Source organism: Chlamydotis macqueenii, chromosome 11 (genome assembly GCF_036417535.1).
Source record: "Chlamydotis macqueenii isolate bChlMac1 chromosome 11, bChlMac1.mat, whole genome shotgun sequence".
Classification (NCBI taxonomy): domain Eukaryota; kingdom Metazoa; phylum Chordata; class Aves; order Otidiformes; family Otididae; genus Chlamydotis; species Chlamydotis macqueenii.
Window position 1 is genome coordinate 3709515 of NC_141566.1, and position 13489 is coordinate 3723003.

General features: G+C 43.8%; 1 protein-coding gene across 4 annotated transcripts in view; it reads right to left on the reverse strand.

The window, feature by feature from the left end:
- PAK3 (p21 (RAC1) activated kinase 3) overlaps window positions 1-13489 on the reverse strand; it is a 124219-nt gene that overhangs the window by 28194 nt on the left and 82536 nt on the right. For all 4 annotated transcript variants that reach the window (XM_086756621.1, XM_086756620.1, XM_086756623.1 and 1 more), the window contains exons 2-3: window positions 8992-9188; window positions 2481-2581 (exon numbers count right to left, since the gene is read on the reverse strand). In XM_086756621.1, coding sequence (XP_086612747.1) covers window positions 2481-2581; window positions 8992-9166 — 276 coding nt within the window. In that variant the 5' untranslated portion in view covers window positions 9167-9188. The remainder of the gene's footprint in view (window positions 1-2480; window positions 2582-8991; window positions 9189-13489) is intronic.

Sequence of the window (13489 nt, forward strand, 5' to 3'; positions counted from 1 at the left end):
AGGAGTCCATGCAACTTTGATTTGAGATGCAACCAACAGCAATCAGGTAAATGCAGCTGGAGGGCGACTGTTAGGTGTCAGAAAATGGCCCAACGCATCGCACATAACCACTAGAGCAGACGCTATTGGCATGACAACCGTAATAATTCAAAACAAAAATCCCCATATATGTGCACATTTATTGGACATTCCCATGGCACTTCCAAACTTTTGAAAGAGACAAACAATGCGATCACTACATGGTGGGAATATTTCCACGACACGGCCAGTGGCAGCCCCTTCAGCAGGACGTACTTACCAGATGACCACTCAGCTGATACACAGGTTGTATCCAGGTTGGGACAAATCAAACACGCCTAACGTAACGTATAATGTTGCGCTTGCATCTGGAATTAGTTGGGAACTGATAGCTAATTCTTAATGGTGCAAAAACCCCTTGCTTTGACTGGCATTTTATTCAGTCCTGTGCTGGCAAGCTGCATGGGGAAGTCACCTGTGCCTTTGGTTCATTTTGACTTGGTTAGAGGCTTCCCGAACTGCAGCGCTGCACTTCCGCATTTTATGAATAAGTAGCACTGTACAAGTACTGTGTCATTGAGAAACAGCAGCCATCTAATGATCACTGTTTTGAAAGGGAAAAAATATTAAAAAGAAACCATGCTACAGCAATAAAACTGGAAATATTTAGCCATGTACAATGGCTTTGTTCTATAAAAGGCCAGGACCTGGCCTGGTGGCATCTGACACCAAAAAAAACACCAACTCTGATGCTAGAGACTGTTTGGACACACCAAATGATAATAGTAACATTCAAACTGATCCAAATCATGATCTCTGAAGCACTGATAGAGAGCGCTTGCACTTAGAACTGAAGTGTTTTGACCTCAATGTCTCTCCTTTTTTGTTCCAGCTGGCGCGCACGTGAATAACTGAGATCCTCACCACCAGCCAGCCTACGAGAGAACACCACTGCGACCCATCGCGTCTCCGCAGAGCCAGAGGAAAGAGTCTGAAGCATGGGGTAGAAATAAAGGCAGAAGGCTGAAAGTAAGAGCAAATATGGAATAAGAAGAGCTGGGGATTCAGTGGAGAGAGCAGTGAACCAAGGAAGGAGAGAAAAGAGAGACAGGAAGAGGGGATGCAAACACAAAAGGGAGAAATAAAGAGAATGGCACTGAACAATAAAGTGGCTACAGAGAGAGACAGAGAGGAGATAAAAGAGGAAAGCCACGATAGATAGCAGGGAAAACACAATTTTAAAAGCTTTACACTAAGTTTCTGATCAAAAATGACCACATCTGGGCTTTTAAAATGTGCATTTAATCAAGTCTTAGGGTTTGGCACAGAATAAATTTTGAAGCAAGACTTTCTAAGTGACATCTATTTTAAAAAGGCTAATTAACTAGTCCACATATTTTAAATGTAGCTGTATTTCCTAATTACTAAAGATAATTCAATTTCACTACTCCTTTGAAGACATGCTGTCATTAAATGTTCTTCTATTGTTATTACTACTATTGCTACTGTAGCACACAAGTTTCCAGCTTTCTGAAAGTTTCCAGCTTTCTGAAATGTTTTTGAGAAACAAAAGTAGCTAAAGTAAAAAACGATGAAGAAATCACATTTTGGGTTTGAATTCGGAAAGCTAATCGTCCTTCGTCCAGGCAGATGATTTGTCCCATCCTGTTTGGTGTATGCAGCCAGTCAGCAGCAGCAGCCTCTACAATCTGACGCACGGTGGTAACACAGTCTGACCACTTAGCTCACAGGGTACTACTGATGGTATGGAGAGCTGCTAACGTTTCCTCTCACCTCCACAGCTCAACCAAAGGTAAGCTTACTGCCATCTTAGCTTTAAGGATTCATGGTTTCAGCACCTAACAGGCAGTCTGAGAGAAAATGCTTTGAAGCCCCCTGCACACTTCAAGAAGCTTCTGTCAGGCTCATTTTTCCCAACACTTGGTCATGATGGAAGTAGAAAAAGCTGACTGCTATTTTATTAATACATAAAGGCTAGAAACATGTCTGATCACCCAGTCTCTGGACATATTTTGAAGGACATTAAATTAAAACGGACGGACTTCCACAGTGCTGCCGCGCTCTGGGCGTCTCCAAGGGCTGTCTGCGGAGCAGCCGGACTTTGCACTTTGGGGCTGTCTACAAGACACAAACTATGCACATGTGTGTGGGTTTTTCATGCTTTTCCAAAGACACTGAATAACCAACCCCTGTAGCAGCTTGTGGGACTGATAAAAGCATACGCCTACGTTCTTCCTAGTTCTCACTTTCCACAGACAATCCTTGGAGGAAAAAAAAGCAGCCTGAATCAGAAGTAAAACACTCCAAATCCTAACCCAACAAATAAAAGTCTCTTTCTTCACAGCCTGGCTTCCGTCATCTGACATTTCTGGCAAGAGGAGGTTATTTTACCATCAAGAAACTAGAAGCTCTGCTAAGCAGGCAATACAGCGGTTACTTACTGTGAATTCTCCAGTGACGGCATCAAATCCTACGTGAATGGTATGTTCAAAGTCTGAAGGAAGAGAGATCTCAGGACGTTCTTTCTCTTTCTTCTTGTTGGCTAGAGGCAAAACGTTAACACGCACTTATTTTCTGCACAGCTTTTCATTCAAAAATTTTCACAATCAGGTGTGCTCAAAATAGTATTTTAAAGCGGAAACCAAATCAATTAACATTCATCTTACTTGACAAACAGACCCAAGCTAATACAACACCAGACTAACTGTCAACACCTGCTTAGGAAGGTCCAGAAGGTGTTATTTCATTTTGTTTTTCTTCCAATCAGTGTCACAACTGACAAAGCAAGCTGTTCTTGAAGTAGCCTCTATCTCTAACCAGTATGGTATCTATTATCAGTTCTTCTTCTCATCAAGTTTTCATATCTAGCACCTAATTCCTGTTTGACTTCGCTCTGTGTGTTCCTGCAGAAGTAAAGCGCTCGGGACACGCATGTGCAGGCCTGTTTGCACGTGTGTCATTTCTCCAACACGCTTTGAACTTGTTGTCAAGCTCAGCCAATTTAGAGAGGAGAGGTTTTTTAGGGCAATCAGCTCCCTACAAGCTCTGTGAAAACAGGCAGCTCAGGAGAAGACAAAGGTCCCGTTCCTGCCTGCCCTCTGAGTAAAAGGCTGAAGTAGCAGCTCTGTCTTAGAAACCACACAATCGGCACAGCAACAAGATCCCGATCCCAAAAATGCCATTAGAAAAATCTTCATTTGAGCTCTCAATTAGCTAAGACACATAACCATAAAACCCAGGCTTTATTAGTCTCCACGAATTCCCTGTTTTTAAATCACTCCACTAGTACTCACAGAGCGTGGAGTATCTTACTGAAGGACAGACTTGGAAGTCAGTCAATCCGCATGTTTCTCATCTCCCTTCTACTTCAACATCTTTTGAAAGTAACATCCCCTGTGGTCATCCATCTCCTCTGCTTTTTACTACTGACAAATCTCACTTCAGCCCAGTTTTATTGACTCTGATGAAGAATGAGTGGAATAAAGGCTGAGAGAAGCTGCCTTCACTCTGACGCATCAAGAATCCACATTCAACAGAGATTTCTCTGAAAAACGGTGACAATAATGCCAGTTCTGGAGCACTCGCAAAGGCCCAGACAAACACAGCTCAAAACCACGTTCTAACTTCTGTCCTGCTGGCAGGTACCTGAAACATTTGGCTTCCCTGGAGAACCAGCGTGCTTCCAAGACCAACTACCATGTGGCTGAATAATACAGTACAGAGCTATCTATAGGATCTTCTCTGGTGCCAGCGGTGTATCTCTAACAGCTGAGAGAGGAACTGCCATTCTGCCAAACACATTTGTCATTTCAGTGGAAAAATTACATGCCAATGACTGAACAGAACAAATATTATAGTGCCCACTTGCAGTACGCATGAGTTACTAACACTAACTCAGGAAATAAGACACACAAAGCACTCATGTAGAATACAAAAAAGTCACACCGTCTCATGTCTTTAAAGAAAGCACTCTGCAACCCAGGATCCCACCTCTCCTCTCCTGGCCTTCTTAGCAGTTTGATGTGTGTCCGGTTTACAGATCCTCATCGTGGTCCTGAGCAGGCTTGCTCTACAGATCTGATGTGACATGACTTCATGCTAGCAGTTGCGAGAAACCCTGAGTTATCAGAGAGGTTTACGCTGTGCCTCTCACAATGGGACTCCATATGAGGATCTCTAAAGGCCAGTATATCACAATTTATTAATTATAATATGAAAATTAACACAGATGCCATAGTTACACATCAGCAGGAGAGAAAGGAGCAGTTGCTCAGGTCCTGTCTTTGCCTTCCACACCCCCTCAGAGCAGCGCCGGTGACAGCCATGCTATGCATATCAAACCAGCTGGATGAAGACAATTTTGTGTGTGTCTTATTTCAAATGCAGGTGTCCCCGAGACAGCATCAATCATGATGCAGCTTTGCTACACCTATCTTCTGGCACATCAGTCTTCTAACACAAAGCACTGCTATGTTCATGGACTTTTAATGAACCTTTTCCTTCGATGTTTTATATTATGTTTGCCAGCTTCCCAAGTTTACCTAGGGGTCTCACCCAAAGGCTGAACTCACCATGCATCAGCACCCCTTCCAGCCTGGGTCTGTCTCTGCTCACAGACAGCAGCTCCACGAGGCCTCCCGTTGCACATCTTTCCCATTCTACATCACAGCCTCCTTTAGCTGGGAGATGCTCTACTCTTCTTAATTACAGTTCAGAGTATTTTTTATGTTTCTAACCCTTTCTCTGCATTGTTGCATTTATCCTCATTAAATAATTAACTATCACCTTTTGTCTGTACTGTACACCCCTAACAATGTTAACTGATGAATTATTTTCATTTAGCATTCAGTAAACATGGTAGCAATATATCAAATACAAATGCAAAGGCTTTTCTCCTTTTATCTCTAAGATGTTGTCATTTAATTTTCAGGATAAATGTTGCCAGTTCCAAGATGTCATCTCCATTCAGAATAGATAACTTTCTATTTTAGATAACAAAACTGGCTTCTCCTACCTCATCATTTGCAAGCAAATGCAGTGAAAATTAGATTTAGAGGATCATCAAATTCAGTTCAAAGCAACAGTCAAATCTACAAGTGAAATAAGGCATTACAGAAAACGTTCCATCAAAAGCACCATTTGTCCATTCTAGGCCTTCCCTGCCAGGGGACAAGTGTTCCAGCTCATTCCCCAAGATCTGGCTCATCTGCCTCACGGACACCCACAGCCTACCAGACTGTGGATATAACATCTATGGCTCAATGCTGATAAACTATAAATTAAGTACAGAATTAAACATCTCCTTGCGACACCCTCACCCCTCCCCAGCCTGAAAACTTTGAGACTTCTGTCTGTGCCCTGCAACTCAAGTAACTTCTGTTTTATGTCACCTGGCAAAACGATACGAAAACGTATGACTTCTTGGAAGCAATGACTGACTGGATTCAAAGGTTTTCTATTGGACATTCCTATTTTAATTTCTTACAAATGCCCCTCACAATGCACTCCTGCTGCACAGCAGTTAGCCAGGAGGGCTGCCCACACCACCTCAGCAACTATTACAGATCAAAAGAGAACAACGAAAGAGTGTTCAGTCTTCCACAGCCTGCATCACCATCATCATTATGTTAAAAGAGCAGTTGTTTGGCAGAAAAATGTGACTCAGCTATGTGGTAGCTTTTCTCCAGAGAGGAAGGAAAGGTTTGACCTCACGCTCACGCCCTCCTGTTTGTTCATCTCCTCTCCAGCTCATTCTATTCCTTCCTCCATGCCCTCTCCCTTCCACTGGCACTCACGCTGTTCTCCCACCTTTCCTGCTCTGGTCCTCCTCTCCTACCTGAGCAGCCTTGTTCTTTTCTTTCTCCTCCATTAATCTTAACCCAGCTAGGTTTTTCTCCTTCCCTCTTTTCTTGTTTTTCTGTACAGGACGCAACGAGATGACTAAAGGTCAGACTGTGCTCCCACCCACAGCTGAGTCTGAAGAGGCTTCAATGGCAGTGCTATCATTCACCCAGCAACCTTAACACAGGTGTACCTCTTCAGCTGAAAGGGGGATCTGAGCTGTGGTGGGCCTGGTCTCCTCTCATTTCTTTAGGCTGAATGCTCTACAGCGCCTTCATGTAGTCACTAACTCACACACACTATTAATTTATTTCATAGCACAGCAATTACAGGGTTTTTTTTTTAATGAAAGGAGAACAAGGCTGTATCAAGCATCCAGAAGAATGCAAGTTATTTCTTTCTGCTCTCAATTCTCCTGAGGTAACAGTGCTCTGCTGAAAGGAAACACTAACTCTGAACTCCACTGTGGTTCCCATCACCATCATCACCTCCGAGGAAGGCAGGCCAATTTCACAGCTTCAGCACGGGCTATGGGGGAACTGGTTCAGCTCCTTGTCCTGCACCGATTGCCCACATGGAAACGTATTTCAGTATGTCTGCCTTGGCCTCCCGCCCCCAGGAAACATGGTACCTTACCCCAGAGACGGGGGCAAGAGGAGCCACACCAAGGAACACAGGGAGGTCAGGTGCTAGGGGAAGGAGCGAGACACTAATGCCTAAGTGGCTTGTTTCAACTGGAGAAGCACAGAGGGGCTGCCCAGAGTCATCAGCGGCTTGCCAAAACAAGATTTTAAACATGGAAGCGCTTAAATCCTAACTGAAAACCCTACACTCTGACATAGGAACGGCTGCGAAAGATTCCTGGTCCCCGAGCACAGCAGTCCCAGCACACACCATTGCCTTGGAGAGAACACGCCATAGCACATCCATCCTCGTATCCCTCCTGCCTGGTGAGCAAATGGAAGACAACAAAGCTCCTGCAAGTTCAGGCAGAAACATCCTGCCATGGTGTTTTCTTAGCATTCTGTTCACTAGCACCAGTGGTGGACTATTAATACAAATTTGTGATGCTGCAAAGCACCACACTAGCTGAGAGCAGCCATATTAATCACCTTCTGTTTTATAAGCAGGACTCCCAGAAATGTGTCACTGAGTCTGTGAAGCATGCACAGGCCAGCTGATACCCTGACCCACAAGCCAACCCTGAGATGAAACCACCTCAAGGGGCTTGGCCAGCCAAGCTAAACTTCCTCCATTTATTATTTCATCCAACAAAATTAAGCTATAAATCTTAGCTTACTTTCCCTCACAGTCACATTTAAAAGCATGCTACTTGTATGTTTCCTGAGACTGCTCTGACTGGTAGATAATTATACCTATTTTTAATGTCACTGATCATTTCCAGGAGGGGTTGTTTCTGGATCTTCTCGATTCTGCATGCATTTCACACAGCACCTCCTGCTTAAGAAATGTTCCCTTGGAGAGGGAGAATACCATCCTGCTGGCAGTCAGGGGGAGAAGTGACCCAAGTCCTGCCAGGAATTAAACTAGCTGGGAGAGATATTAATTTTGCCCTTTAAGAAGAATCAATTGAAAATTAGTTTTGCTCCCAGACAGGGATATTTTGGGAAGCACTCTGCAGAGTGAACTGGCCAGGTCTCCCTGAGGAATGGGCCCATCCAGTCAGCCCTCAGCTGAGAGGAGCCACCAGAACTGCCCCGACTGAGTGGAGGAATAGGGCTGAAACTGTGCTTTCTACTGCCTGTGAGGAGTTTTGCATGCCAGACTACCTCCAACCGCTCCACATAACCTGTGGAAGAGATTTGTGAACAGGGCAGCTGAGCAGTGCAAGTGAGCTGGAGCTCAGAGGGAATGACCGCAGTTTCATAGCTCTGAGCTCTCCTTGGAAGAACAGGATGCACATCAAAGGCAGAATCCCTCTCGAAATTCCAGCTGGATTTCGTGCTCCTGAGCCCAACCCTTTGAGGCCAGCATTTCAGCCAGTTTTCAGCCCACCTCACCATCCACTTATCTAGACTGTACCTTATCAGTTTGTCTGTGAGGACACCATGGGAGGCTGAGTTGAACACCCTACTAAAGTAGAAATAACATCCACTGCTCTCGCTTCATCACCAAGCCTGTCACCTCATGGTAGAAGGCTGTCAGCATGGTTCCACGTGAATTCCCCTTTCTAAATCCGTGCTGACTACTCCTGACCACACTCTTATCCTTCATTTGTGTGGAAATGGTTTCCAGGAGGATTTGCTCCACTAGCTTCCCAGAGACCAAGGTAAGGCTGACTGGCATGTAGTTCAACAGATCCTCCTCCTTAAAGCCAGAAGTGACATTTGCTTTTTTCCAGTCATCAGGAACATCTCCCAGCCACCATAACCTTCCAAAGATAATCAGGAGTGGCCTTGCAGTGACATCAGCCAGCTCAGCACTTGTGGGTGCAGCCCATCAGTTCCCACGGCATTACAAAGAAAGAAGATCCCTTCCCTTAACTCTGTCAACACACTAACTCAAAACACACTCCCTTCTGCAAATGCATTTCAAAGAATGCAAATGTAATGTTGTTTCCTGCATGTTTAAAAGACTCTCTTGCTGTAACCATACCTAGCAGGTTTTAAACCAAGCCACTCTGCATCCACTGTCACCGCAAAAGCAGCAAGCAAGAAGCGTGTTGCTCTTGTTCCTGGAATGTAAGCGCATTAACAAAACCCCTAAAAGTGTCAGGCATATTGCCTTCTCGCTTCTGCAAATGTATTTGCAAAAGTACACAACCTCATCCCTGTTTTTACTGCAAATGCAAAGCAAAATCCAAAGGAAAGGATTCCCCAGCTTAACTACAAAGTTATTTTTAAAAGGCAAGTCACACACTGTGTGCAAGTCTTACTGGCTTTTCAAAGACAAGAAAGTAACTGACTGAACACCTCCTCCTCCTTCGAAACATGCTACTAGAGTAACTGGAACAGAAGGCTTTGGAAGGACTTTACCATGTTCTGCAAGTGAAACGGAAAGAAAAGAGTAGCAGAAAGTAAACACGGTAACCAGCAACCACCAGAAAGCAAACAGAGATGTAGCCACCCATTCGCGCTGCTGATACTTTACTTTTATCCCCTCCTCCTGGGAAGATGGAGCGAAGCCTGGCTTTCTTGTTCTTCTCCTCAGGGGCCATGGGGAGCGGTTTGGAACTGTGGTTTAGTGCTGAAGAATCGCGATTGTTGCTGTTCATTCTCAACGGTGGGGCTGGAGGTTTCTCTTCAATATCCAGACTATCGGACATCTTCAGCAGCCCTCACAGCCTCCTGCAAAAGCAGAACAGAAAGCAAGTCTGTCAAGTAAGGATGCCATGGCTAGTGTCCTGGGGAGGAAAGCGGGCAAGAAAAGCCTTCTGGTGGAACAAGGAAGCCGCTCTGTTAGAAGTCTGTTCTGAATAAGGTTACTGCTGGTTGCTATAAATAAATGAGGTCACCAATTCCTAAAAATCACTGTATTACCATTAAACCAAAGCGCTTTTTATCCCTGTTAAAAGGCTTTAATTTTTTTATTTACAACTTTTTCCTGTAGTTGTTTACAACTCAGACTTTCCTCTAAAATCAGACTTCCAAAGCAAAACCTAAATAATTTACTGAAATTACCTGGTATTGCAGTGAAGAATTTTTATGTTTTAAGAAACAAGGTGCATGTTAGGGTATATGGACAGCAAGCACTAAAATATCTCTTCCCTCCCTGCTCTGAGTTTGGAGAGGGTTTAGTCCTGCAAGTGCGGGGCTTCAAAAGGAACGAACTTCCCAAAGGCAATTTATTCTTAAGTACCAATTTAAAAAACTTTCTTGCACATAAAAATGAGCAATACATTTGCTTTAGAAATCAACCAGAACCTAAGCAGGAAAATGATCACATCCCAAAACCAATCCGAGTCCTCCTCTTTCCGTCCTGCTGCCGCACAGGTCTGCGACCACAGGGCTGTTTGCGGCACAGCTCTGAGTAACAGCACAAACGGCCCCAGGTACGGCACCTCAGCAAGGAGGGAACACGGCCCACCCTCCTACAGAAGCATGTATGTAGGCAGGAACGCGCTTTACCCCACCAAGGAACAGCTGTAATTGTGTCCCGGGCAGGGCACGTGGTGCTGATCTAACCTTCACATACAGACTAGCCCGTTTACCTAGAGAACTAAATGCTTTTGTAGATTTAGGTCAAACAGTTAACATTGCTAACCTTTGTGATTTCCGTCCTGAAATGCAGAAGGTTTTCCAGTAGTGGGGGGGGAAGCCAGCAGTGAAATCTACTGTATGGCAATAAGGAGAACTACACGTGCCACGCGTGTTACCCCAGCGCGGGGAAAGTGCCCAGCGCCCAGGCATTTCTGCTCAGGGAAGCACGAGGGAGTTCCCAGCTTATGAAGCCCAACAGAGACACCTGGACACGGCTCCCCATCCCTCCAGCAACTCTCAGCCTAGGAACTTATGGCAAGAGAGGCTTTTATCTTCTCTTTAACCCACCTACAAACACGTTTCCAGTGCCAAAGACAGATTCACTCCCTGAGACCACCGGTGTGAGGCTGACCGCAGAAGCACCAAGGCGCGTTTTCAGCTTGTTACTGAGAGCGAGACGGTTATTCCGTGAAGTCCATTACAGGGCACAAAGTTTCAGCTGCCCCTCAGAATGGGACAACCCTATCTGTCACTGTATCTATTTGTAAACAATGCCAGTTTGCTGAAATAGGTCCTCCCACGGGAATTCACTCCACAAAGAATACTATTAACGGTTTCTGGCCCAATTTGCCTATGATGTAATTATTTCCAAGATTTTGAAAGGAACACTATATTTTGTTCAGAGCTGTTTCAGGCTCAGTTTCAAGAACTGTACAAAGCCCTTTTATTCACTTCTAAACTAGGAAAAAAAAACCCAACCCACAGTGGGGAAGATAGCCTGAAAGGTTTAATGGTTGATATTAACTTTCTAAAGCCGGTCTAAATGAAAACTAAAGCAAACCACAAGGCAATACACACCAAGAGACTTACAATTTACGGTTTTCCTGATCAGAGTCCATCTGCTCTTCCATACATTCTAATTTTGAGAATTTCCACATACCACTGCATCAGGACAAAAAAAAAAACATTCACTATCACATAAGACTTCAGATTTTAAGCCTTTTCTATTGATTCACTCCAACCTTAACTTAGAGAAAACCTGTAAAGAATGGAGAGCCAACAAGACCTATTCAGCTCAGAAACTTCTCAGGTTTACATTGCAGAGAAGAGTCAACAGCACGACAGCCCAAGTTAAACTCTATCCTGGGGCCAGTTTTTCCTGTTGTAACAACAGGTACTTGGTCCTGCTAGTCCTGTTCTGCACAGGATGCCTCCATCTAAAACCACCTTCCATCTATTGGAAACAATTACACCATATCCACATATTCAAGCACTGAAATTCTGGTGTTCTCTTTTCCTTCTTTTTTTAGGGCTTTGTTGTTTGTTTGTTTTGTTAAATAAAACTATATTGATAAAATCAGGTCAAAAGACTTGACATTAGGAAGCATTGCTTTACAGAGAAGACAGTCAAACATTGGATCTGGCTTCCTAGAGAGGCGGTCGATGCTCCAAGCCTGTCACTGTTTAAGAGGCATTTGGACAATGTCCTTTATACCACGCTTTAACTTTTGGTTAGTAGCAGGAATTCCTGCCTCCCACAAATAATCTCTGCTACCTCATCCCCTTCATACGCTTCTTGTTCACATTCCCAGTCAGGCCAGTTGTTCTACACAGCTATTACAGGGTGATGATGATCCAATGTCCCGTCCCTTCCCTTCCTTCCCACCTCTTCCAAACACCAGTTTTGGTAAGCGTAAAGACAAACACTGACTTTAAATATACAGCATTCAGCTTCTCCATGACTCAATGCCCCCTTTGCAAAAGCCTGTCTTACAATGTTTTTGCATCTAGTTCTTGCCAAGCTAGGGAGAAGAGAGGAAAGAAGATATTTGAAGCACCCAAATGTCTTCAAAACAACACACACAAAAAGAATTGGATCAATTCAGTTCAAGTTCAGAGCAGAATCTCACGCTGGGCCTTTATCCCAGTAAGCTCTTCACCCCTGCGTATCTGGGGAATACTGGTTGTAGATAGATCTTGAATAGCTTTCTTAGGGTGGTCATGTTATTTCAAAGTCTCAGCGTCCAGACGTGACTGGTTCCAATTAAAACTCACAAAGAGTATCCTGTTTGCAGAGACACTGGTGTTCATTTTCAAAGCCTCAGAGATACTATTGCAGCTTGTGATGAGCAAAACTGTTTCTAAGATCCCCTGACTGGAAGGAGCCATGCCAATTTTCAGGCAGCAGCTTTGCAAACAGAACTCAAAGATGTAACGCTTGCTCTTTGTTTATAAATACACTTCCTGCAAAAAGATATTTTATTACTCAGTTATATGGGCCAAATCCTGCTCCCAGTGATACTCATCCATTTCCCAGAAATCAATGGTGATGTAACTGAGAAGGATTCTCCGTAGATACTGAGACACTCTGTTAAGTACTATCTGGAGGTATTTATACAGCACTTGCCAGCCCAGTTGCAGAAGAACTGTATCTGCTTTTCTACATCTGCGTGTTTACTTGCAGTTTTCTTAGAGTTCATTTGAAAGAGCAGCCGGTCAGTTGTACAGAATGGATGCATCCCTTCTTTATATAGCCCAGAAAGAAGGGCCATTCACACCAACTACAGAAGGAATTATAATTGTAGAAATCATAACAGTACCACTTCACTTCCACACTGCCTTTCATACAACTGTCTCAAAGCACAATACAAACATTTGCCAATTAAGACTCCCTGCTCCCTCGCAGGCAGGTAAACACGCTCTGAGCTGAACACATTATTCAAACGGAGTAATTTCTTTGATGAATGTACTCTCTGTTTCTGTTTGCAAACACCCTGTAAGCAGCTTATTATTTCTTCCAATACATTCATTTATTCAGAAGTTATCCTCTGAAACTTGCTAGAAGTAACTTCTGGCCTCTGAACTAGATGTTCATAAGCAGCTCCCTGTGCGGAGGGGATATTTTGAATTCAGGCTGTCTCCAAGCAGAACTACTCCGGTCACAAGGAGTTGCAACTGTTTGTCTTCTGAGACAGGATAAACAAGCTCCTGTTAGGAATTGCAGCATTAGAGGGTTTTACGAAGTGACTTACTAACACTGGTTTAAAATCCACTCTTGATAGTGCACTTGTGGCGACAGTGTCAAAAAATGAATACAGAAAGGATGCAAACACAGTAGCTATTCATGTTTTTGACTAAATATTCATTCAGATTTGAATTATCATGTCCTTTGCCTAGACCTCAAGAGTCACCCAGTTAAATTGCTAAAAGCTGAGAATGGACTGACAGCGGAGCTTGTCACAACTGATGAAAGTAATCTGCAAACATTTTTTTTTTTCCCTTGCTTAATTTACATTTGACAGCATTTACCAGTAAATGGTCTTCAAGCATCTCTCCTCTTCAAACACTCAGTCTACCTATCTAACTACATTTCTTTCCACAACTCTTTCAACTCTTTCTCTGCAAACTGCCAGCACGACTACAGGTAACACTTCACAAAATGCATCTGA